At 40.4% G+C, this 26,832-nt stretch overlaps 1 protein-coding gene across 2 annotated transcripts in view; it reads left to right on the top strand.

Annotated features, from left to right (window-relative positions):
- SNRNP40 (small nuclear ribonucleoprotein U5 subunit 40) overlaps window positions 1-16,366 on the top strand; it is an 82,987-nt gene extending 66,621 nt beyond the window's left edge. For both annotated transcript variants that reach the window (XM_063103602.1, XM_063103601.1), the window contains exons 6-10: window positions 7,083-7,203; window positions 9,088-9,170; window positions 10,182-10,243; window positions 14,919-15,022; window positions 15,878-16,366. In XM_063103602.1, coding sequence (XP_062959672.1) covers window positions 7,083-7,203; window positions 9,088-9,170; window positions 10,182-10,243; window positions 14,919-15,022; window positions 15,878-15,927 — 420 coding nt within the window. In that variant the 3' untranslated portion in view covers window positions 15,928-16,366. The remainder of the gene's footprint in view (window positions 1-7,082; window positions 7,204-9,087; window positions 9,171-10,181; window positions 10,244-14,918; window positions 15,023-15,877) is intronic.
- Window positions 16,367-26,832: the final 10,466 nt, after the last annotated feature.

The raw sequence follows: 26,832 nt of genomic DNA, 5'->3' as shown, positions 1-26,832 counted from the left end.
GAGGCTAATCCATTAGTGCATCTAGCAGAGTTCCCAGACATAGCAAGTGCCAGTAAATGGGAATTGTTATTTGGGGGCTACACAATTTGTGTCTGCCTTTACTTACTGGCTTCCTTAAAGATCTCAAAGACTTTGTTTGACCTTATTTTTGCTTTATCATGAGAATAGTAAGCATCAAGTATTCATCTTCCTGTTTTGTCCCTAGAAATTGTACTATATTCCCATCCCTCCTTGCCATATTTGCTGTTATTGTGGATGAAATATCCCTGCTTTTGTCTAAAGGTAGTCCTTTAAATGGAATGATTTCAACCTTTCTTCCCTTCTCTTGGAGCTCATGCCATCAATTTTCCCAGATCCTACTTTCAACCTTTTGTTCTCTTCTGCTTTTTACTTTCTTCTTGCTTAAGTCTCTTCAGAGGGCGGGGGATCCTTCAACCTCTCATCCCCTCTTTTTATTGCCCTATGAGTCTTCCCTTTCACAAAAAGGATGATGATGATGATAATGTTTTTATCATATAATGATGTTATCATCATCGTCATGATCATCTAACCCATAGTGCTTACTTTGTGTCGGGTGGTGTTCTCAGAGCTTTACATCTCAGAGCTTTAACATCATTAATTCATTTAAGCTTCACAACAACCTCATAGAATAAATTCTATTAATGTCACTTTACAGATGAAGAAACTGAGCTATAAGAGGCACAACAACTTAACCCATTGTTACACAGCTAATAAGTGATGGAACTGCAGTTCAAAACCCAGAGTTTGGTTCCAGTGTCGTGCTTTTAACACTTATGAGAAATCCCCTGAAGAGTTTAGTTCCAGAGTCATACTGTTGTTAACTCTTATGAGAAATCCCCTGAAGATTTTTCTGCATTCAATCTTGCTTTCATTCCTCAATTCCATATCTCCTGATCACCCGTAACAGTCTGGCTTCTGCTTCATTTTTCCATTGACACTATTCCTTTCAGGGTCACTGGTGATCTCTCTGTTGCTAAATCCAGTAAGTCCTTTTTAGTCTTTTTTTTCCCCCTTTAACATAACCATTGTATACCATAGACCTAGCGTCCTGTCTTCCCTGAGTTCTGTGACTACAAATTGCCTACCTTTAGTAGGTCCTACCCTTTCTCAGATGCCTTTATGATCATTTTCTCTATGCATTCTTTAAATATCGTTGTTCCCCAAGGTTCTTTTCTAGGTGCCCTTCTTGCTGCATACATTTTCCCCAGACACATCTCATCTGTTTCCATTACTTTGTCATCTCTGTGCTGATGACCACACTCCTAGGCCAGATCTCAAGCTTCAGACTCCCATATATAGCCAGTACTCAGCATCCCCCACTTGAATGACTCATAAGTGCCTCAGGATTCATCATTTTAAAGATATTATTTAAATTTACATACAGTGAAATTAACATATTTTTGGTGTACACTTGTACAAATTTTAATGCTTGCATAGATTAATGTAGCTATTACAAACAAGGTACAGAACAATTTTTATTACCCCCAAAATTTCATAGTATTCCCCTTTGTGTCAAACCTTCTCCCCATCCCTAACATCTACCAATCATTGATCTCTTCTTTGTCCTATAGTTCCTTTTCCAAAATATAATATATATGGAGTCATATGGTATGTAACCTGTTAAGACTGGCTTCTTTTATTTAAGCTATGAGAATTTGATGCCCTCATCACTATGAGGATAGACTAGCCTAAGAATAACACTCTTGTCCTAGTAAGTCTTTTTTACTATAGATAATATGGCTTACTTTGGGCTCTTTATCTAGACTGTTCCTGGGCCTTCTAGACAATTGTGCTATGTATTCCTGAAGAAGGTATACCCAGCTCTCTTTTAGAATTTGAAAGTTTTTCATGTCTTCTCAGATATACACTGTCTGTTATACTTTCTCTTAGGAAAGGTTATTTCTGCAGATAGCAAATCCCAGTCATTGTCTGTTGAAACATACCAATTTTGCTCTGAAATCCAAAGTTATCTTAAATATGGGGAATGTATAACAGCAGTCACGTACAGCACTACTTTTTTTCTAAAATCTTCTTTCCTTTTTCTTTGGGAAGTCCCCTGATTCTAGTTATAAATTTATATTATAACCATGTAGTCTTTTTCTTCCCAAACAAAAAAGTCTTTAATCTGTCCACAAACATGGAAATTTTTCTGCCAGTGCTTTGTTTTCAGGGAGTTTTTTTATTAGGATTGCATCCAGTATTCCAAAAACTGGGACATCCTTATTATGTACTTGATCAGGATCACTGCCTTCTCTTACCAGCATTGGGAGCTTCCTTGTTTGTGTACTATACATATTGTTTCCTATTTTCCAAACTAAAAATCAGGATAGACTTTCCTGATTTGCCTGCTTATTACCTTAAAAGTTTTCAGAGATGTAAAAATTGCATTCAAATGTATATTTAACAAATCAATTTGGGGGGGAAGAAAAATATTTAAAAATTAAGGGCCGAGCCCTTGGCGCATTCGGTAGAGTGCGGCGCTGGGAGCGCGGCGACGCTCCCACCGCGGGTTCGGATCCTATATAGGAATGACCGGTGCACTCACTAGCTGAGTGCCGGTCACGAAAAACGACAAAAAAAAAAAAAAAAAAATAAGATAAAATTAATTGCAATTAAAATCTTTTAGTAATAAGTGTGATGTGGTAATTTGTCCATTAAAGAAAGTTTAGAAAATGTAAGAAGAAAAGTTGGACAAAAAAAAAAAATCACTGTATTTTTGTCATTCAAATTCAGTCACTCTTGATATTTCAGTATATTGACTCCCAGTCTTTTTCTATATCTTAATGCCTTATATGTAAACATCTTAATATTCACACTTTAGATAAAATCTTATAAGATCCTCTTTTCACTTAATATATAGGTAGTCCTTTGTCAGGATATCCTACCTCAGATATTGCTGTGGCTGGCTCACTATTGTCTTTAGATCTCAGCTCAGATATTTCCTCTTCAGAGAGGATTTCTTAGACTAAAGTAGGCCCTCTGTTTGCTCTCTATCACATCACTCTTACTTTCTTCTTAGCACTGTAGTTAGAATCACTTTTCTGATTCTGCTACTTAATTGCTAGATATGTAATCTTAAAATTATTTTAACTTCTCTAAGTCTCATTTCTTATTATTATGGGAATAACCAGCCTACCTCATACAATTGTTACATGAATTAAATGAAATCAGTATTCCCAGCACCATGGCAGGCACATAGTAAGTGTTCAATATTTGCCAGCTGCAATAATTATCATCATTTTTACTTTTATTATGAGAATATTCAATAGTTTAGTAAATCATAATCATGTCACTGAACATGTAGGCTGTTTTATATATATCACTATCACAATTTATGCTGTTGTGGGCATATTTTGTGCATGAAACTTTTTCTGTATTTGTTTCCTTAGATTTCCAGATGAATATTAATCTGATAAGTATAAGGATGTTTCAGATCTTGGATACAAGCTATCAGATTGTTTTCTGGCAGCAACAGTTAATAAAGTATTTGAAAGCCAGTTACTATAGTTATTTGTCTTCATTTTTGCTCCTGTATAACTAAACAATGTGCTAGAGAGATGGTCTCACATTTTAGAATTCAGTTAGAAGACAGTCTTCTCCCTATTTAAAAATACCCTGTTGTTAAATGCTCAGGGGAGAGTAATTGCCCCTGGACCCAGAAAAACTCTTAATTGCCCTCAGGCGCTCATGAATTTTTTTAAACATGCAAAAGAGAGACTCCTTTTCAATCAGAAATAGCTCAGTTGGTTAGAGTGCAGCCTTTGTAACACCAAGGTCAAGAGTTTGGATCCCCATACTTGACCAAGGTCAAAGGTTTGGCCAGCCACCACAAAAAAAAAAAAAAAAAAAAGTCAAATAGACTTGGAGACTGTCGAACCTGAAGAGTACCTTAAACATCTAATTTTAGGGCCCAGCCCATGGCACACTCGGGAGAGTGCGGCGCTGGGAGCGCGGTGACGCTCCCGCCGCGGGTTCAGATCCTATATGGGAAGGGCCGGTGCACTCACTGGCTGAGTGCCGGTCACGAAAAAGACAAAAAAAAAAAACCATCTAATTTTATAGATGCCAGAAGGGTGGCCGTAAGAGGTTAAGTTATTTGGCCAAGATCATATAGTCACCACTTAGTGGTAGAAGCATGGCCTGAGCTCTATCTCCAGATAGATAGATAGAGGGTGATAATCTTTTTACTCTCTCTCATTGCCTCTAGTCAATTAACAAGTACCTTTTAAGCACTTAGGGGCTTACTAGTCTTGAGCACTTGCTTGACAAATCATTACATTGCCTCACTGCATTAGGAGATGCTCCCTAAAGAGCTTGGTTTTTGTTTGCTTCTCAGTCTATCTCAGCACTGCCTGTCCTAAGAAAGGAGGAATAAACAGGTAATGGGACCCCCGTTTAAAATCTGAGGTAAACAAATTCTGTGTATATTTGTGAGTAAATATGCAGTTCCTGCTCGTCTTCTTGGGACTTTCTTCCTGGTGGTAGGATTGGGGAGTCAGGAAAATGAAAGAAGAAGAAAATGTGTCACTGCTTGAGGGCTTCAAGTTATGGCTGTCAGTACTTTGGCTGAGCTCTAGTCAGGATAGGAGGTTAGTTGGTAATTTTTTTTTTTTAATTTTTTTCGGATGTAGTGGTTAAAGGGACAGAATAGATCCTCATTGATTTCACATTCTCTGGTCTCATGCCTTCAATTATCTGGGCCAGAAGGATCTTTCCAGAATGCACATCTAACCAACTCATTCCCCTGCTCTGAACCCTTCTGTGGCTCCCCAGTGAGGGAGATAAAGTTTAAACCAGGCATTCAAAACTTTTCATGAAATGGCCTGTGCCTGCCTACCTCTCGAGCATCATCTGTGGCCTCTCTGTGCCTAATTCCCTATAGTCCAGCAATTTTTTTTCTTGCCTTTCTGGTTTCACACATTACCTTTGCCTGGAAATACCCTTCTATTTTGTCTAATTAAAAAATATCTTTTCAGGGGCTGGCCTGTGGCTCACTCGGGAGAGTGTGGTGCTGATAACACCAAGACCACAGGTTCGGATCCCATATAGGGATGGCCGGTTAGCTCACTTGGGAGAGCGTGGTGCTAACAACACCAAGTCAAGGGTTAAGATCCTCTTATCGGTCATGCCGGTATATAATGCCCCTGCATATTATATAGACCTCTCATTACTTGTTTACATGTCTGTTTTCCCTGCTAGACTAAATGCTCCTTGAGAATATGGACTGTGTATTTTTATCTCCAGCAATGCCTGCCACTAATCAGATACCCACATGTTCAGTGAACAGCTGATTAGGATATTTGCATAACATTTTGCTTAAATTAGTGCCAAACTCATTTTCTGTGTCAAAATCCTGGATACTTTTTGGCCCTGCACAAACAAGGTGTGCAGACCTTGAGAAGGAAAGTCTGGAAATACCACACAGGTGCTGTGAGGGGTGGCAAAGTGCATTCTCTCCTCGTTGTTACAAAGTTAAAGATTTATTTCAACAGTGCCTTCTCTGAAGAGGAGGAATAACAGCTTGAACAAAATGTCAACCATTTCAAGCTTTTCTGGTTACTGAGGCAGCAAACATCTTCACACAAAAAATGATCATATATAAAGTGTGTTGAGCTCCACACATGAATGAATTATTGATGGAGAAAGTGAGTTGTCTGCCTTATGTGTTGCTCTGGCATATAACATCGAACTCATTTCTGGATGAGGGAAAGTGCCTTACTTTAAGAGACAGCAAAAATTTTATTCACTTAGAAAAACTACATGGCAATATTAAATAAAATTGGGGGGAAATTTTGTATAATACCAATGACCCTGACAGAACTGCTGTTCTTTTTCTATATGACATCCAGACTATTTCTGTCAACTTTAATATATATTTTACATAATTGCAGTCAATGTAAATATAAATACTGTTTTGTATTTTCCTTTTTTGCTTAATAGCTTATTATGTAAACACTTTTACATTTGGCCTTCAGAGTTATTTTTAGGAACTGCTTAATAATAGCTACCCATTATTTCAGACCTGCCGTGAGCCAGGCATATGTTAAGCATTCTTATTTGTAAACCTCACAGCAGCCATAAGAAGTAGATATTGTTATTTTTGTCTTACAGCCTAGGAAACAGGTTAGAAAGGGTTAGTGGCCCAAATGACATGTAACTCTAAGTGGCAGAGACCCGTTCATTCTGACCCTAAGTCTCCACTCTTACCACTCTGACATCCTGTCTCATTTGTGAGACCTCATAGTGTTGCAGTGTGTTTATGAACCGTAACTTGATAAACCACCTATTTTCCCTATTTGACATTTAGGTTGTTTTCAGCTGAGCTATTTTTCTTACCTTTTTTGACACTGGCAAAAGTGAATCTGCAAGTTATTTTTCTTTTATTAAATATGCCTTTCCATAGTGTGTATGTATGTGTATGGTATGTGCATATACATATTATTGTGCTGTTAAATGAAAGAATTTAAGCATCTATTTTTGCATGTTTTCTTGTTACATACATTTTACATTTAATTATTATGCCTTTTTTTCTTTCATTCTTTTTTTTTTTTTTTTTGAGGCTGGCTCGTACGGGGATCCAAACCCGTGACCTTGGTGTGTAAGTCTGCGTTCTAACCAACTGAGCTAATAAGCCAGCCCTATAATGCCTTTTTCAAATGACATTTTTTTTAATAGTTCTAATAATTGCTTTTTAGTGACTAAGAATAATGGTTGAAGCATTTTAAGTGCTATTTAGTTTTTTCTTTAATGCCTAATATATTTTGTTTTGATTTGAAAATAACCTCTATAAATTCTATTACTTTTGTTTAAATTTTATGTTAATATTTGACATTCATTAGTTTGTATCTATCTAGTCAAACATGATAGCTTCAACTCCTTTTTTAGAATGACAAGAGTTTTCTCCTTTTTCAGAGAAGTCCTGTATTTTGTGATAAAATAATGTTTGGCACAGAGCCAGCTATAGAAGGGATGCCAGTTTCTCTAGGCAATTGACTCTTGAGTAATTCTGTTTCTCTGCTGTTCTCAATTTGATTTCTGGGAGCACCTTTTTGTTTTTGCAGGTCTGGGACCTGCGCCAAAACAAGCTAACCTACACCATGAGGGGTCATGCAGATTCAGTGACTGGCCTGAGTTTAAGTTCTGAAGGCTCTTATCTCTTGTCCAATGCAATGGACAATACAGGTAACTTTGGAGAGGAAAGCCATCCCAGTGCCCATTCACTGTGGACCCCGAAGAAAGTGGGCACTGGATGCTAGAAATGTGTACTGGGATAAATAAGGGTCTAAGGAAAGAGTCAAGAGTATGGCTTACAGATTACACCAGGCAATTAGGAGAACATGCTGTAATGGAAAAAGCTTTAGATGAGATAGTCAAGAATCCAGGACTCTGGGCTGGCTGGTTACTCAGTTGGTTAGAGGGTGGTGCTGGTAACACTAAGGTCAAGGGTTTGGATTCCTGTACAGGCCAGCAACCAAAAAAAAAAAAAAAAATCCAGGGTTCTAGTCCCAGTTCTGCCATGTAGTCCCTGAACAACTTTGCACATAACATTTCTTCCCTCTGAGCATCAGTTTCTACATTGATAAAAGGAGTGAACTTTAAAGGTCCATTTCAGCTCTGGTGTGCTGTGACTCCACGTAAGACGCAAGAAACTGTATAGGTGATTAGTTTAACAAGAAAAATGAGAGTCTAGAGCTCCATTCAGGGCATTTGTCAAGCATTTTCAGAAAGCACCAAGCTTGGTTGAGCAGTAGAACTGTTGTACTCTTTTCTGCCAGTATGTCTTCTCTCCTCGCTCCAGAAGTATTGCTGCAAGAAGAGGTCCTCATTAAAACATTTCAACATTCTGGATTTACACAGACATACACTCTTGGCCTTTCTCTTTGCTTATTGTTGAGTCATGGAGTGGGAGGATAGGTTTACTATAGCAAAAAAGGAAGGTGACTTGTTGGATTATATGCTTAATGTTGGGGGGGGCTTAGAAATGTCCCTGGTATACAAGTTTATATGCTTGTCAGGAACTAAAATGCATTCACTGATATGTAACAAAAACAGTACCTAGCACTTAATGGATACTCAATAAAGGTTTGTTGAATGAATGGACATTCTTACCTTCTGACTATATTCTAATCTCAATGTCAAACTTTCATGCATTGCTTTGCCTTTTCATGCCTGTATGACTCCAGGGCGTGGTATTACTTTTTTCACACTCAAAATGACATTACTCAAATGTCACTGTCAGTATAGCTTTACTTACAATGGCTATAGCTACTGCTTACAGTGGATGTTTGTACACATACCCTGATTTCAGTGGATTAACTGTTGACTAATTCTAGCATTCTTTATAGTAGAGGAACAGTGAGTTTCCCTAAATGGTATTAAAATAACAGTAAGAAGAATTTCTTATTGTGGCTACATAATAAAATTATGAAAATTCTTTATTTTTGTTTATTGCCTCCAATTTTTAGAACCTTTTCACATATATCATTAGATCTCCGAAGTAGTTTTACAAAAAAGAATAGGTGATTTTTCTCCCCCTTTTTTTCCGATTTTTGGTACAGTGGTTTTTTTGATATATTTGACCTTTGAGAAGTTTAGACTGTCAAGTGCTCATATGAGGAAAAGTAGGAGAGGTCAGTGTTAAGTTTAAGTTTAGTTTTTATAGATTCATTGTCACAGTAGTAGTCAATGGTATTAAGATTGTCACGTCAAAGCTTTGCAGGATGTGACTCTGAGTTGGCAGAGGAATCATTTGCAAAATGTTTTTTTGAAATTATAGTCACACCCATCTGCCTTCTGTTGCAAATTCCCAATATTGTGTTTGACATTTACCCCTCCTACCCCCTGAGCTTTCCTCCGTGCCCTTCCCCAGTTAATGGGACTTGGACGCATTTTATTTCTGTTAGAAAAAGAAAAGAACCTTAACAAGTAGTAATGTGTCATGTTGGACCTCTTCCATCCAGAAAACAGCATCTGTCATTGACATGATACTAATTTCTGCTGGGTTCTCAGGAGGCCTCTGGCTGTTAGTTGTTTTGATTGGTGGGTTTGTTTGAATTTGTTTTTCAGTGCGTGTCTGGGATGTCCGGCCATTTGCCCCCAAAGAGAGGTGTGTGAAGATATTTCAAGGAAATGTGCACAACTTTGAAAAGGTGAGTCCTGCATGGCAAAGGAATTTTACTGTCCGTTTGATTGAAAGTAACATTTGAAGTGGTGCTAAGGATAGAGAGCAATAGCTTTACTAAGAATGGGCTGCATTCCAGTAACACTGTTCTTCATCAAAACTTCTTGCCCAAAATAAAACTAACAGAGTCATACGGGAGAAGGCAGTCTCATAGCTAGATAATGATGGGGCCACCTCTCAAACTGAGAACTTCTGATTTCAGTCCACCCTCTACAGGACACTTGTAGCCTTTTAATTCATTGGGAATTTCGGCTCTCTTAGATCAGTGTTTCATATGGGACCCAGATGGTCTCCCTTATCCTCCCAGTGATCAGCTATTAGAAATAAGAGAATACATTCCTCCCCTCGGTAAGCACCATAGCCCAAGATCTGAGAGACAGAATTTTTTTTTTTTTTTTTTTTTTTTGCGGCTGGCCACTACAGGGACCTGAACCCTTTGACCTTGGTGTTACCAAACCACACTCTAACCAGCTGAACTAACCTGCCAATGCAGAAATTTTTTTCAAACTCTCAAATTCCCAGGTCAGCTCTGTTGAAAACAGCTTTTCCCCTCAGAGAATTTGTTAATAGAGATTAGTGTTTTTCTCTTGAGAGCTCATTGAGATTCAGTTTCATTTTATAAATCAAATCATTTTTTGTTGGGTTTGATTTTATTTTTCATCAAGATAAACAGAAAAATTTTAAATGAGGATCAAGATAAATGGAGTGAAGTGAGCCTCCATTTATAGGCAGAACAAAATTTTTGTTGCCACGTCCAATCTAATTAACTATAAATTAAGCATTTTTTACAGTAAGTTTTTATATAGTGTAAAATAACAAAGTATGGTATTTTGGGCCACAGACTATAAGATAATTGCCGGTCATCTTTCTGGGAAGAATAACTTTAAAAAATTTAAAGTCTCTCAGTGATTCTGCAGTCTAGCAAAGAGGAGTTTGGTATGTTACTGTTCCATGGATTTCTGTTTATTTGTCTATGTAGAATCTTCTGAGATGTTCTTGGTCACCTGATGGAAGCAAAATAGCAGCTGGCTCAGCCGACAGGTAAGGATTACTGGGTATCATGTAAAGAATAATGTAGTTATGCAGGTGTCTTGTCATGTATAATACATGAAGTACAGATACAGAGCTAAAGCACACACAGAGTTATGGCTGTACTCATAGAGGAAGCCGTGTGCAGAATGAAGGGTTTAAAAACTGTTGGACAAACACATTATTTTACCCTCTTTGGATATATTTTAGACCTGGAGGGTTAACAATTTCTTTGATTCTGTTGGATTCCTTTTGCCATCAAAGTAAAATTCAGACTCATAATCTGTCTCCATTCTCCTTCATCAGGTTCTTCTGCCATGCTTCAGTTCATTCAAATACATATTGAGTACTCACCTCTCCTCTACCATCACCCCTTCACTCACATGGAACTCTTTATTCTAACCTCCTTTGTGCATTCTTACCTCCTGGTTCTCTCTCATATCCCCGCTTATCCATTTCCAAACTCCTATTTCTCTGTAGTTACCACCTCTATGTTATATCTATGAACTTTCTCTAGCCCTGTCTCTCCCTTACCTCTCAGACATAACTAACAGTTTGTTGATCTGTGCTGTAGTCACACTTTATACATCTGACCTTTATTAGCATCTATTACATCTTACTGTCAGACAAACATAGTGGGCATACCCACCACTAAATTATTTGCTCCTAGAGGTCAGAGAATGAATCTCGGTCATCTCTGTGAGCAAGCACTTAGTGAATGTTACATGAATGAATTCTTAGCTCAAGGATGGTAGTCGAATTTTATCCTCTATATCAGCTCAGCTCTTGATAATTTGCTGCCTGTGTTGAGGATGATTCAGAGCTAGATCTGGGTCCAGTGGGAAGTGACATGATTGCTAGGTGAGGGGTATAGCAACATGTGGACTAGGTATTTTACACTCCTGCACTGAATTAATAGACTAAGGCTTTTTTTTTTTCCTGGTGGCTGGCTGGTACAGTGATCAAACCCTTGACCTTGGTGTTAGCAGCATCACACTCTAACCAACTGAGCTAACCAGCCAGCTCTACTGAGGCTTTCTTAGATATGAATTTAAACTAGCTCAGACTTTATATGCTGAATGAGAAACAAAAGGAAGAGAATTGTCCTGTTAGGTGCTATTGTGTTTGGTATGTATATGACGACCTGTACTTGGGAGGGAATCACAGATTAAATAGGTATGTCCAGGTGTCCAGGTTGATGACTACAAATGTGGGATGGTAAAGAATGATGAGACCCTCTGATGGCAAATTCTGGGTTTAGCTCCCATTGGGAGATGTCTTGACCGTTTTTACCTTGACCCCAACCTTCTCCCCTTTAGAGATTCTCCTACCCTACTGAAACAAGCACCATCATATATATAAATGGAAAGCTGTTCCCAAGATAGCCGGGGCTTTCAGCATATTCTAGGGTTTTCCCCTATTTGGGTTCCTAATATTGCCATCAAGAACACTGTGGCTTATCCCACATCTTTCTATTTGTGAGTAATGCTGAACATACTTGAAAATTTCAGAATCCACTTTTATTTTCCCTGACAAGCTTAATGCCAGGAAAAAATGGACAAGTGTTCAGGTACTGGGGACAGGGGGTGTCTAGGTGAATCACTGCCACATGGATGATTTATTTGAGTCCGGGTAGTTTAGAGAGCTGTCTTGAAGAGGAAATCTAAGTGATTTTTAGTTGTCAGGTTACTAAAGAAGACCTTAAGAAACAGAATAAGGTGTCTTGCAGTCTGGCAGAGTATAAACCATTCTCAGTATTTTTACATAATTTTCACCAGAGATAGTATATGTTTCCTTTGTAATTAAGCTTTTAAAATATATTTGCATAATTTCTTTTTCTGACAAGAGCAGTTTATTTTTCTTGTTGGCCCTTTTTGACTTAATGTCCTCTCTTCCCTCTCTTCCACTGTTTCTTTAAACTTTACATGTGAAAGCATGGCTCTGGTCTGAGGAAAGCCTGCTTCTCTCTCTCTACCCACCGGGGTTGGCCAGGTTTCACAGGCTACCTCGCCAATTAGCCCCAAGTCAGCAAGCAGCTCTGTTACATAAGGAGCCTGGTTCCTGCCGAATGTTGCCATACCAAAGTAAGGAGAGGACAAAAAAAACCCTCTAAATTTAACATCTAATTGGCAGCCATCAAGAGTGAGGCCTTAAAGTAAACTGTTGGAGATCTGGGGTTCTGCTGTCTTTTATGTGCTGGAGAAATGTATCCTTCTCAAAAAACTCCTTTTCAGGTTGGCCTGGATTGGGCAGATATCCCCTTTCTATGTACAAATCCTCTCCTTATGTTCAAATTCTTGAGGGTTTCATGTGAAACCCTCAACAGTCTTATCAAGGACCATGGGAAGACTGGCCAGTGTCTCTGCAGAGAGTGATTTAGTCAACTTGGTGACTTCATGTGTTTGTTTGTTTTTAAAGATGACTGGTAAGGGGATCTTAATCCTTGATTTGGTGTTGTCAGCACCATGCTCTCCCAAGTGAGCTAACTGGCCGTCCCTATATAGGGATCTGAACCCGTGGCCTCGGTGTTATCAGCACCACACTCTCTCAACTGAGCCATGGGGTGGGCTGCCCTGTGCGATTCTGTTTTGATAATGAGTGTATTCATAATAACAATAGCTATCATTAATTCTGTGTGCAGGGTACTTTGTATACATTATCTCCTTATTTTTCTTAACTATACTGTGAGATTGGTATTTTCTCCTTGATTATAATTGTCTAAAACCTTACTTGAACCCAGGTCTTTCTGATTCCAGAGCTCATACTCTTTCAGTATGCCACTCTGCACTTAGCTGGATTAACGAGAACCAGTTACTTGTGCATGGCAGGAAAGAAGATAGTAGGGAGGTCACAAACATCAGAACTAAGGAGTCTAGAGAGATGTTGTGTCTGCTTTTTTTCTATCTTGCTTGGAACTTTTACTTAGTTCTTATGGAGCCTAGCCCAAGAGAGCTGCACAATATAATTAAGAAGCTATTGTTTATTTGCATTTTAGACCAAAAGTGTAATGTTGGATCAGAACTAGGCATTTTATAATCAAGTATTGGTGAGTGTTGATTGAACAAAACAAATATGTAAATAATTTTTAATACCTGCTGAAAAACCACCAGCCCTTTAAATTTACCAGCAGATACTTTTGTATAGTCATATGAAGATAGTAGCTCTTTCCTTTACCCTTTTAACTGTGCTGATGTAAAAAGAAATGGAGGCCAAATACATATAGCAAGTTTTATTGAGCCAATGTGACGATTGCAAACAGGGAGATGCATAGTCAGGTCACTCTGAGAAATGAGTTCTGCAGAAGGCCAGCAGAGCTTAGCATTTTATAATCACAAGAAGGGGGAAGGATCAAAGGAGAGAGAGAGAAGGACAGTCTTGCCTAATTACATTATCAGGTTTTCTATTGGTTGTACATGACGTATAGATTTAGGATTATTACTAGGTTACATCCTACATGCAGGGATCTAGGGTAAGGACCACAAGAAGTGTTCTAGGTTATTTTATGGCTTTTTGGTGCCATCCTGTCTGCTTCTAAGTAAAAATGGTCTAATGATAACATTTTCCAGGACAAGTAGATGTGACTACTGACTTATCCCAGATCTCTCAAGGCACTATAATGTAACTGACCTGGTCAGAGCCGATTTTTTGGTTATCAGCTAAAATGATTCAGGCAAGGCTGAAGGTCAAAGAAACTTTTTTTTTTTTTTGGTGGGGGGGGAAGATCGCAGAATGTTTGAAGTTGGGAAGAGAGAGAAGAATAGTGAAACATTTAAAAAAATTTTTTTATTTTATCATTGCACAATATAAACATTTTTTGTGGCCCTTTACCATTTTCTCCCTAACCCACCCTTTCCTTCCCCCTTTCCCAAATTTGGTGTCCTCAGTTTACTGAAACATATTAAAAGTTCTAATTTTAGCTCTGCCATTGATGAACTCTATCACCTTGGACAAGTTGCTGTATCGTAGTTCTCTTGTCTATAAAATGAAGAATTCAGACTAGGTGGTTTCTGTTGGCTGCCTCCCATTCTAGAATTCAGTATTCTTTCTGCCCATGAATTCACTACAAATATTCAGGTGAATATTTGGGTTATGTCTATGTAGCAGAAACTTCCTATTCCTTCTCTGGGCTCCATTTGAATACTATACTAAGAATTGAATACAGTATGGAGAAGTTCAACTGAGTCTTCTACTTAGGCTCTCAACCTACCATGAGTTGTGTTACCTTTAAGACATTCCTGAATGATTATGAGGTTAACTATAGTCTAATTTTACTAGATGCTCTTTGAAGAAGTTTTTTGTGTGGGGTTCTTGGGAAAAACTATTTCTCTGTGGTCTTTTGCATTTCAGAAGCTTGCATTTCAAATTATCAGTAGTGTTTATATTTCTTAGCAATTCCTATTTCTCCACTCAGTTTCTTGAGGCATGGTTGGGTGGACCTGACTACCAACTTATCCCAGATCTCCCAAGGCACTATAATTTCACTGACTTGGTCAAAGCAGGTGAACTCAGGAATTTGCCTTACTCTGTATTCCCGTTTTTTTACTCTGTATTCCTAGTTTCTAAAAGCCGGAACACAGTTTAATGATTATGGGGTGAATAAATAATTGTTGCTTCCATTTCCCTTAAAAACTTGTGCCTCCCACCAGCTCTGGGAGACCTTACCTTTGTTCTTCATGATACCTTGCAGATTTGTGTATGTATGGGATACCACAAGCAGGAGAATATTGTATAAGCTTCCTGGCCATGCAGGCTCCATCAATGAAGTGGCTTTTCACCCCGACGAGCCCATCAGTAAGTCCCTGCTGACTATGGGGAAAGGGAATGGTGGGAATTTCCCCAGAGGGCCACTGGGAATACAGAGACAAAAGTGGGCATCTGTTTTATGTGAATTTCCATGCAAACAGTGTTTTGGCAGCTGGCTGGTACAGGGATTGAACCCCGGACTTGCTGTTATCAGCACCACACCCTAACCAACTGAGCTAACTGGCCAGCCACTTGCCAACAGTCTTTATAGGTATCCAGTAACAGTCTCACTATTGTTGTCCTAAATGATAAGAGCAATGTTCCATCTTCTTCTTGATCCCAAAGAGGGATTGGTTAGTTTATTTCTTGTTACAGTTTACTTGCATCAAGTCTGTGTTTCAGTGATGTATTTAGATGAAGAACGATATTTAATATTTAGATTTAAATTGCAGCTTAAATTTTATTGTCTAAAAAAAAAAAAAAAAATTTATTGTCTAGCTAAACCAAATAATAGGCCTTGAATTTAAGGAGAAAATGTAACTTTCTCCAGGGCTAAGTATAACAAGCAGAAGCACATTTACAAAATGACCGGCACAGACTCGATTTCTCTCTCCTAGAATGACTGGGAAGGTTCATTTTCTTGGGGCTTGACTGACAAGGGACATCAGGATTTAGAGCCTGATAATGTATTTCCTGTAGCACAGTCACCCTCATGGTTTTGAGAAAACTTGGATTGAAAAGCCAAGCTACAATTTCCTGTGGATGGTGTTTAGGAGGGGAATTCAAGCTAAATCCAATTGCTCTTCTATATCAAAATTGGCTCTTGACACAAGAGCCCTTGAGCACCAAGTCTTATTGAGCTTTCATTATTTCCAGTTATCTTCTCTGTTCTTTTTACCTCAGTTCTCTCAGCATCCAGTGACAAGAGACTGTATATGGGGGAGATTCAGTGAAGATGTGGAATGGAAGACTCCAAGGCTGCTTGACTTTGAGACTTCAGACTGCATAAGTGGCGTCAAATGTTACCCAGGCTAGCTTCCTCCCTTCAGATGACCATTACTAGCAAGAAACAGAGGAGGCAATGACCATATTTCAACAACCACTTGTATCCCATTTTGCCAGGATGATTAAGGCAAGCTCCCAGTGGCCTCTATGAAAACTATCTGCCAGATTTCAGGGACTGGTTTTTTTCCTTTTTTTTCTTTTTTTTTCAGATAGGGTTTCTTCAGAAGGACAGATATTGGTTTGTAGTTTCCTATTTTCTAATCCAAGCTGGAGATGGGGAACGTGACTGAAACTTGTTTTTTTGTCATCTTTTTTTTATTCAGTAACAGGCTTGTATGATATTTTCTTTCTGTGTATCTGAGTCATTTTGTATTAAAAGCCAAATAGATGCCTTTTTTTCAAGAGCCATGTGGATTGGATTTATTGCTGTCTTTTCTTTGAGGCTTGATTGCTATAAATCAGAGCAGAGCATGATGTGGCCAGGAGATACAGTCCATTTAAACTTCTAAGAAGCTGTGTACTTGGATTTTTTGGTTGTTTTTTTCCCCTCTTTTCTGTATTTTTAGGTTTACTCACTGCCATGAAAATGACAGAGAATATTATTTATCAGTAACAAATACTTTTCTCCTACTAGAAGCAGAGCAGCCAAGAGGTAATGAACATGGTCTTAAAAGAGCCTGGTTCTTGTATACTTCCATGTGATCTTTAATGAACAGGGTCTGTGTCTACTCTCCCTTCAAAAGTACTTTTCTGAGCAGCAGTCCCCATACTCAGGGTTCCTTTTTTTTGGTGGTTGGCCAGTACTACAGAGATTGGACCCTGGACCTTGGTGTTATCAGCACCACACTCTAATCAACTGAGCTAACCGGCCAGCCCTAGTCGTGGTTCCTGAAGTGGGCAAATTTGGGGCAGTTTCAGCTGGCAGAAATGACATTGGCTAGAATGCTGCATCAAACTCAATTCAGGGCCAGCCTGTGGCTCACTCGGGAGAGTGCGGTGCTGATAACACCAAGGCCCTGGGTTCAGATCCCATACAGGGATGGCCGGTTCGCTCACTGGCTGAGCGTGGTGCTGACGACACCAAGTCAGGGGTTAAGATCCCCTTACCGGTCATCTTAAAAAAAAAAAAACTCAATTCAAATGGAGTATGAGAATGTTTTGGAGGAACGTGATCATGAGACTTTATGATTCTACAAACTTGTCTGTCTTTTCATAAACTGACAGGGACATTAAGAAATGCTGTTAGTTCCCTTTTAACACGAAGACAGGTTTACTGTCCCCCTGGATCACTGGGTGACTGTGCCCAGCACACAAACAGGCACTAATGAATCCCATCTGGCACTGGGGAGTGGAATGTGTTTTTTTCTGAATCTCCTATGAGAAGAGAGGTCTGCACAGCTCTAACCTATTCTGAGCATGTTTGGTTTTGTAATTTTAGCTCACAACCTGAATCATCTATTTGTCTTAAGTTAGAGGATATTACCATGGGTCTGAGGCATAATCATTCAACAAGCACAGCAACCCCTATTATGTGGCAGGCATGATAGTTGTTGCTGATGACAGATAAATAAGGTGCTATCCTTGCCATGTTGAGAAATGAACAATCCAGTAGAAAAGACCATCTCAAGTCAATTACTTTTTTAAGTGAGCACATGCAGAGGTTTATTTAACTGATTAATAAAGGAACCAGCAGGATGGTAAAGCTCACACACTAATTACTTCTTTTTTTGTTTGTTTTGTTTTGGTGGCTGGCCGGTACAGGGATCTGAACCCTTAACCTTTCACCAATTACTCTGAATACAGTGAATGAAGTTTGAATAAAGTGCATTGCAGGGCCGAACCCGTGGCTCACTCGGGAGAGTGCGGTGCTAGGAGCGCAGCAGCGCTGGGAGCGCCAAGGCCTATACAAGGATCCTATATTTGGATCCTATATAGGGATGGCAGGTGCGCTCACTGTCTGAGTGCGGTGCGGGCGACACGAAGCCAAGGGTTCCGATCCCCTTGCCGGTCACACACACAAAAAAAGATTTATATATCTTCAGCAAAAGAAACAATTAACAGAGTTAAAAGACAGCCAGCAGAGTGGGAGAAAATATTTGCAAAATATACATCTGACAAAGGATTAATATCCAGAATATACAGGGAACTCAAACAACTTTACAAGAAAAAAACAAGCAACCCAATTAAAAAATGGGCAAAAGAGCTAAGTAGGCATTTCTCTAAGGAAGATATACAAATGGCCAACAGACATATGAAAAAATGCTCAACATCACTCAGCATCCGGGAAATGCAAATCAAAACTACACCGAGATACCATCTCACCCCAGTTAGGATGGCTAAAATGCAAAAGACTGAACGATAAATGCTGGCGAGGTTGCGGAGAAAAAGGAACTCTCGTACATTGTTGGTGGGACCGCAAAATGGTGCAGCCTCTATGGAAAATGGTATGGAGGTTCCTCAAACAATTGCAGATAGATCTACCATATGACCCAGCTATCCCACTGCTGGGAATATACCCAGAGGAATGGAAATCATCAAGTCGAAGGTATACCTGTTCCCCAATGTTCATTGCAGCACTATTTACAATAGCCAAGAGTTGGAACCAGCCCAAATGTCCATCTTCAGATGAGTGGATACAGAAAATGTGGTATATCTACATAATGGAATACTACTCAGCTATAAAAACGAATGAAATACTGCCATTTGCAACAACGTGGATGGACCTTGAGATAATTATATTAAGTGAAACAAGTCAGGCACAGAAAGAGAAATACCACATGTTCTCACTTATTGATGGGAGCTAAAAATAAATAAATAAATTCACACACACACACACACAAAAAAAAACCGGGGGGGGAGAAGACATAACAATTACAATTCCTTGAAGTTGACATGACAAGCATACAGAAAGGACGTTGTTGGGTGGGAGTGGGGAGAGGGAGGAGGGAGGGAGGTTTCGGTAATGGGCCACAATAATCAACCACATTGTATATTGACAAAATAAAATTTTTTAAAAAAATGAATAAAGTGCACTGCAAACACAGGAGGAAGCAATTTATGGTGCCTGGGAGAGTTAAGGAAATTTTACAGAATATGTGATTATGCTTAGATTGGGACTTGGAGAATGAGTAGGGCTTGCCAGGTAGACCAGGAACACATGCATTCCAAGAAATAGCTGACACAAGCTTGAAAGCATCGCATGTTTTATGAACCAAAAGAACTTCAGAAGTGGGGAGCAGCAAACAGTAAAGTTGCAGAATTAAGTAGGAGGCAAATCCTGGGGAGCTTGAAGTGTTTGGCTCTTTAAGTGCCAACAGTATTAAGTGCTTGAGACTGTGGAAATCATGAAGGGAAATTAACTAAAAACTAGAGATTCCATGTACTTACTTGATCCTATAGGTTGAGGTTTCATAAAGTATATTCCACAGAAGTTGTTAGACACTTTGTTGCATAAAGTTCCCATGCTCGAATAAGTTTGGGAAAAGTCTGGGTTAAATGAAGTGAAACTGGTTTAGTTACTGCAGGACTGCTTAGAGCCTTTAATATACAAAGGATAGTGGGCTCTCCAAAGGAAATGGTGACTCAGATTTCTGGCCTGAACAATAATTATATATATGGTTATGCCCTTAACCAGGAGAAATTTGGCCAAAGATGGAATGCAAGCTGCTCTTCACACTTCCAGCACTATCACAAATGACTCCTTAATTCCTTTTAGGCACCAGGTTCATGGACCTCAAAATTGGTCCAGTCCCCTCCTCCCACCATCATCTTTCTTGGCTTGGAATAAAACAACAAGGCTTAAACCTTGACACTGCACTTTTAAAAGTCTACCAGGGCCAGCCTGTGGCTCACTCGGGAGAGTGTGGTACTGATAACACCAAGGCCACGGGTTCGAATCCCGTATAGGGATGGCTGTTTAGCTCACTGGGTGAGTGTGGTGCTGACAACACCAAGTCAAGGGTTAAGATCCCCTTACCAGTCACCTTTAAAAAAAAAAAAAAGTCTACCAATCCATCGGGAAGTTGGCAATGATTAGGAGGAACGAAGGCCCTGGAGATTGCAAAGGCTTTCCTCTGACCTCAGCTTCTTCAGTCCTCCCAAGTGCCTTCTTCAAGAGGATGGGTAGGAGCCATTAGCAGGAAATAGCAGCACCACTTAGAATTTGAGGAGAGTAGAAGCCCCAGCCCGGGGAATAAAGATTTGAGTATAAAACATCCCTAGAGGTACAAGTTGTATTTTCACTTTGGGAGAGACAGATTGCTCCCAAATAAGTAATGGCATCTCTGGTTTTTAGTTAATTTCCCTTTATGATTTCCAGTCTCTAGCAGTTAATACTATTGGCACTTAAAGAGCCAAATTTCTTTTCCGCTGCGTGGCTGAATTTTGTGGGCTGAATTATCAGGTGGATTTTCAGGTAACTTCCTTTTTTTTATTTTTGGTCTCCCTACTATTTTTTTCTCCTAGCCTGTAACCCTAATCCATCTAGTTCTAACCTCCCACCCCTCGCCCCATCCCCAAAACAGTTTATTTACAAGCTAATCCATTAAAACACAAGTTGGTGTTGTCTTCCCTTAACCTAATTCTGCTAGTTATACAGAGATGATTTACCCATTTAGGTGAGAGGCAACTAATCTTTGGAGACCTTCATGGGCTTCATGGAGTTATGCAAGGATGAGTCTTGTAGAGAGGCAGATCCAGGCCTCCAGATGGTGTCTGTTGTTCCAAGTAAATAAATAATAGGCCGAGTTGCTGGTTTCAGAGACAAGAATAATCTTGTCCAGGGATTGGGTCTAGTTAATAGCTGGAAAGAACAAGTCAGAGCACTTAGAGTTGCTTCTCACAGCAAAACTACAGAGTATTTGCTTCTCACTATCTCACTGACAGACCTAGCGTCTGCTGCTTATTAGTATCTCAAGATGGGGGGTTAGGAAACAGGTAAAGAGCTCATAGCAATTTGGGACTGTGGGCAGTGGACCCTTAGGGAAAGGCTGTTAGGATTGCTCCTTCCAAGAGACTTTGGGGCTTGACAGTTGATGTCCCAAGACAAAGGCAGGGACCAGACTTAAAATTGACAGCCTCTGTTTCCATGGGACCAAATGAAGCCAAGTCTGAGCTCTGAGTCTTCTCTCTGTTCAGTTATCTCTGTACTCCAGACCCATAATGATCCTCTGAAAGAGTCCTGGGTAGACACCCACCCTCTCTGCATCAAGCCCTGGCCAAACTTTCCTTTCTTCTGGGCTTCTACTTCTTTTCCTCACTTGACTGAATCCCACCTGGACTCTTGCATTCTTCTTTAATTTAGATTCTCTAGAGCAGTAGTTCTCAAACCTGGGCAATTTTGCACCCAGGGAGATATTTGACAATGTCTGGAGATATCTGGTTTTTTTGTGATACAGACATCTAATGGGTAGAGGCCAGAGATGCTCAAATAATTAGCAGCTCCAAAATGTCATTAAGTGAGCGCACCGGCCATTCCCATATAGGATCCGAACCCACAGCGGAAGTGTCGCCGCGCTCCCAGCGCCGCACTCTCCCGAGTGCGCCACGGGCTCGGCCCCAAAATGTCATTAATGATGCTGTTGCAAAACCCTGCTCTAAAGCAAGGATTCTCAAGAGTGTGGTCCCTGGACCAGCAGCATCAGCATCACCTGAGAACTTGCTGGAAGTGCGTTTTCTAGAATCCCACTGAGACCTACTGAATCAGAAACTTTGGGGGTGGGAGGTGTTCAGCAATGTGTTTAAACAAGTTTGAGAACCATTGTTGTACAGGCTCAGAAAGTTTTAACCTTTCCTAGGAGAGTCACACCATCTTCTCTTGTTTACTCATTAATAATTGTCCTTAACTATGAGCTATTTATTCTTTTTGGCTTAGTGCTATATGTGCATTATCTCACTTGATTCTCACATGTGGGGCAACAGGTTCAAAGAGAAGTAACTTGCCCAAAGTCATCCAGCTAGTAAGTGTCAAGGCCAGGATGTAGACCTAGCTGAAACTCTTACCCCATCACCACATTGGAGGCCTTAGTGACTTTTAACCTTGAATGCACATTAGAATCACCTGCAGAGCCTGTAAAAAGTCTAGATGCTGTTTAATCCCTGTACACACCAGCCGCCCCCCAGAAAATCAGATGCTTAGGCCACACCCCAAACCAATTAAATCAGAATCTCTGGGTTGGGCAGCAGTAGTTTGTAAAGCTTCCTTAGATGATTCCAGTATGCAGTTAAGGTTAAGAACACTGGTGCTGGCCATGGCTAGAACTATCACCAGGAGGATGGCCCGAAGCCAAGTTGACTTCCCCTGTGATCCCTTTGGCTGTCAAGGAAACCAACTGCTCTGACACGTGCTCTGTGTGAGCTTGCGAACACTTCTCCTAAAGCCCTTGGATGAGTTTAAATTTAGGAGCTTGGCCAGAAAACAGGCTGATTTACAGTGGTCATCTCTGCCTGGTGGGAATGTGGGACTTTGTATTTAAAAAGGGCCCCTGCCTTTCCTTCAAAGCTCCAGCCAATTATGAGGACAGCATCTATAGGTGCTAGAGCTGGAAAGGACTTTCTAGTCCTTAGGTCATCTAGTCCAACCCTATTTTACAGAAGGGGAAACTGAGAGGAGATAGAGTTTTCCTATGGTCACGTGTATATCAAGGTAATGGTTTTGCTCGTTCAAGGAGCATTTATTAAACACCCTCTGTGGCAGGCTCTGTGCTGGGCTCTGAGAATACAGAGATGACTGAGTTAGCCTCTTCTTTGGGGACTCAAAGTCTGGCAGGACAGAATGATGGAGAGGGAAACAAAAGTTAGGGTTTTTCACACTTTTCCCCACAAGTGTCATTAATGCAGATTAAAATGAACTTGGAGCAGAAGGAGGGAATCCTGAAATTAATACTGAAAACTTACCTTGAATCTGTGATCTCCCCCCTCAATATTTTATTTTGAAAATATTCAAATATAAAAATTGAAAGATTTATATATATACTGAACATCTATATACATAAAATATACATCAGTATTGCACCCAGATTTAATAATCTTTTCTTTCTCACAGTTATTAACATACATACAAGGGTACTTTAAAAAGTTCATGGAAAAATAGAATTAAAAGATAATATGAATCTTTCCATTAACTTTCTGTGCTTGTTTTTTTTCTGGTTTTTTGTTGGCTGGCTGGTATGGGGATCTGAACCTGTGACCTTGGTGTTACCAGCACCACACTCTCCCAAGTGAGCTAATAGGCCAGCCCTCCATGAACTCCTTATACATACACAACTTTCAGTGACTATTAAAAGCAAGATGCAGACAGACATAATTATCTACTCCCAAATACTCTTAAATACCCCTGCAAGCATCTCCTAAGAACATTCTCTTTCATTACCATTACCACACCTAAGAAAATTAACTGTAATTTCATAATACCATCTAATGATCATATTAAAATTTCCCCAGTATCAAAAATGTCTCATAGTTTTTTTTCAGTCTGGAATGTATGAAACTTGATAGATTCCATACTAGATTCTGTCTAGTATGTATGTATGTATGTATGTATGTATGTATGTATTTTGGTGGCTGGCTGGTAACAGGGATTGAACCCTTGACTTTGGTCTTATCAACACCATACTCTAACCACCTGAGCTAACTGGCCAGCCCGCTCTAGTATCTCTTCATCTAGAATAGTCCCCCTACTTTCTTTCCCAGTAAAATTGACAATTTAAATGTTTGTGGTTTTGTAGGCTGCTGCTTAATATAGCTGTGTTTGTTTTATGTTAATAAATGTTTAAAATGACTGAGCACCAAGTAAAATTGACACTCCAGGAAGATGTACCACATTTATCCTGTGCTTTTTGTCTTCTCGTGTGCTTGTTCTAGAACCAGATAAAAATAAGCAATTCAAATACAATCTAACACATTCTGTCAGAGTCCTACCTACAAACTAGGAGGCAGGGCCTAGAGAAGAGTTAAGGAAAAGTCTTACTGAGGAAACGCCAGCACCAAGTAGGGTAAATCTTAAAGGAGGACTGGAAATGTTGGAGAAGGGAAGGAGCTGGTAGTGGGGGTAAGGACCAGCTAGGTAGTAGAAAAAACATGGACAACAGCACAGATCACCAAATCTCACGGTGTGTTCAACAATAACACAGCGCATGGTGGTGAACAGCATGTTGGGGGAGTGACAGGTGAGTAGGAACCTTGGAAAGCATTGGAGCCAAATTGCAAGTGGTCTTGAAAGCCAGGTTGGCAGCTTTGGCTTCATCCTATGGAAAGCGAATCACCAGAGGTACTGCACAGAGGTGACCTGTGGACCTGAGGATGCTTTTGGTTTCGGGTGCCCTCTCAGGAAGTCATTGTGTGGAACAGTTGTAGGAACTAGGGAGCACAGGTGGTAAGATCACCATTTCCAAACATTAGAAAGCTACCTTTGAAAGGAGGGAATGCTCTTATTCTGGGCTGCCTCAAAGTGCAGAGCCTAGACAAAGTGAACTGTAAGAAGCAAGATTTACACTCGACAAAGAAAGAGCTGTCCACAGAATGATAGGGAGTTCCTCATCTCTGGAGGTATGCAAGCAGAAACTGGGTGACCATTTGACAAGAATTCCTGTGTTGTTGATTCAGAGGATTAGATCTGCTCATTAGAATCCCTGGGGACTATATTAAAAGTACCCCTAACCAGGTCGCACCTCCAGAGATTTTGCTTGAGTTGAGCTGGTGCGGGGCCCTGATTCAGATGCAGGTGGTGTGTACGCTTGGGACCACTCCATTAGAGATACTCTATGTCCTTTCCAGGACTACTCTTGTATGATTTTAAGATGATGTTTTCCTCAGACTCTTAAGACAGTAATCTTAGGATTCTATGAACTGTTTGCTGAGAAGGGGCACCTGGGGGAGGGCTTATGGAAAATGATAAGGGGTGGGGAGCAAGCAGGGAGATGAGAATCCTATCAGGGCATTTGGGACCTGCTAGAGGGGCCAGGACTGAGCTGTCTCCATCTCCCTATCCCAAGTTGGACCCTGGACAAGCCCAGTGCAGCATAATGAAGGCCCAACACAGTATGGAAATGATTGGAGAGGGCCTCTTGCCATCTCTCAATATCCCCAGCTCAGCTGGCCTGAGGGCAGACTTGAACTGAAAGCTCATGGGGCTTCCAAGAGCTGGTGAAGACGGAGATTTGTCTTGGTTCTCAGCCGATTCTGCATCAGAGATTCTGGACCCCACAGCCCCGGATAAGGAGAATAAATTTTCTGCAAGCTTTACTGACATTAGAGCTGTTTGGGATTTCTTGACTTAGACCCTGCCCATTCATATACACCTTGTTCTATCCTCTTCCTTTTTTCTGAACCATTCTTTATTACCAGAGTTTTGTTTTTTTATTTTCCTCTTAAGATTTGCTGTGGACCTGAGATTTTGAAGGAAGTTGTTTGGAGAGGGGTGGTGGCAGTAAGAAGGTTATAGGAAGTAAAAAGTATGGGCAGAAGTTAAAAGAAGGGTTGTACTTCCTGAAATAGGACAGGCAAAAGTTAGACACTTCTGTGTATGCACGTCTTTTCCTGCCTGGCAACCTATATTTCAGGTGATGGAGTTTGGATGTGTTGTCCCCTCCAAAATGCATGTGGAAATTTGATCCCCAATGTGGCAGTGTTGGAAACTGATTGAGTCATGGGGGCAGATCCCTTATGAATGTATTAATGCTCTCCCTGGGTGGGGGGAGTAATGAGTGAGTTCTCACTCTATTAGTTCCCATGAGAGCTCATTGCTTAAAAAGACCCTGGCACCTTCTCTCTCTCTCTTGCTTCCTCTCACCATGTGATCTGCTTGTACCCACTGGCTGCTTGCCACTTTACGCCATGAATAAAAGCAGCTTGAGGCCCATGCCAGACGCAGCTGTCCCAGGATCATAAGCCAAATAAACCTCTTTCTTTTATAAATTACCCAGTTTCGGGTATTCTGTTATAGCAACACAAAACGGACTGAAACAAAATTGGTACCAGAAGTGGGGTGTTGCTATACAGATACTTGAAAATGTGGTTGCAGCTTTGGAACTGGGTAATGGGCAAAGGTTGAAGGAGTTTGGAGGACTTAGAAGAAGAGAAAAAGATGAGGGAAAGTTTGGAATGTCAGAGACTTATGTGGTGGCAAGCAGAATGCTGATAAAAATGTGGATAGTAAAGGCCATGCAGATGATGAGGTCTCAGGTAGAAATGAGGAACTTATTGGGAATTGGACAAAAGATAACCCTTGCTACACCATAGCAAGGAACCTGGCTGCATTGCGTCCATGCCCTTGGACTTTGTGGAAGTTGGAACTTAAGAATTGTGAACCAGAGCATTTGGCCAAAGAAATTTCAAAGCAGCAAAGCATTAAGCACGCTGCATGGCTACTTCTAACAGCCTACTCTGAGTTATGATGGCAAAGGCATAATGAAAAGCCAGAATTTAAAAGGGAAGCAGAGCGTAAAGATTTGGAAACTTTGCAGCCTGGCCATGTGGTAAAAAAGCAGAGAGCTGGAGAACAATGCAAGGGTGAAGCAGATAAACTGGTTGCTAAAGACATTATCTTGGCAGTGAGGCAGCCAGATGCTAATAGTGGAGAAAATGAGAGGAAAGCCCTGCAGGCATTTGAGAAGTCTGGAAAGGTGCCCCACCCATCACAGACCCTGAGGCCTAGAAAGACTGAGTTATCCTGGAGGACAGACCTGGGGCGCAGCTGCCCTCGGGATCCTGCTCCCTGCATCCCAGCTGCTCCAGCTGGAGCAGCCCCAAGTGTGGTTCATGCAGCAGCCCTGGAGAGTAGAGGCCCAAAACCTCAGTGGCGTCCACGTTATGTTAAGTCTGCAGGCCAGCAGGACATGTGAGCAGTGGAGGCATGG

Source organism: Cynocephalus volans, chromosome 8 (genome assembly GCF_027409185.1).
Source record: "Cynocephalus volans isolate mCynVol1 chromosome 8, mCynVol1.pri, whole genome shotgun sequence".
Lineage (NCBI taxonomy): Eukaryota > Metazoa > Chordata > Mammalia > Dermoptera > Cynocephalidae > Cynocephalus > Cynocephalus volans.
The sequence above is the reverse complement of the archived record's forward strand: the minus strand, read 5'-3'. Positions and strand labels throughout refer to the sequence as shown.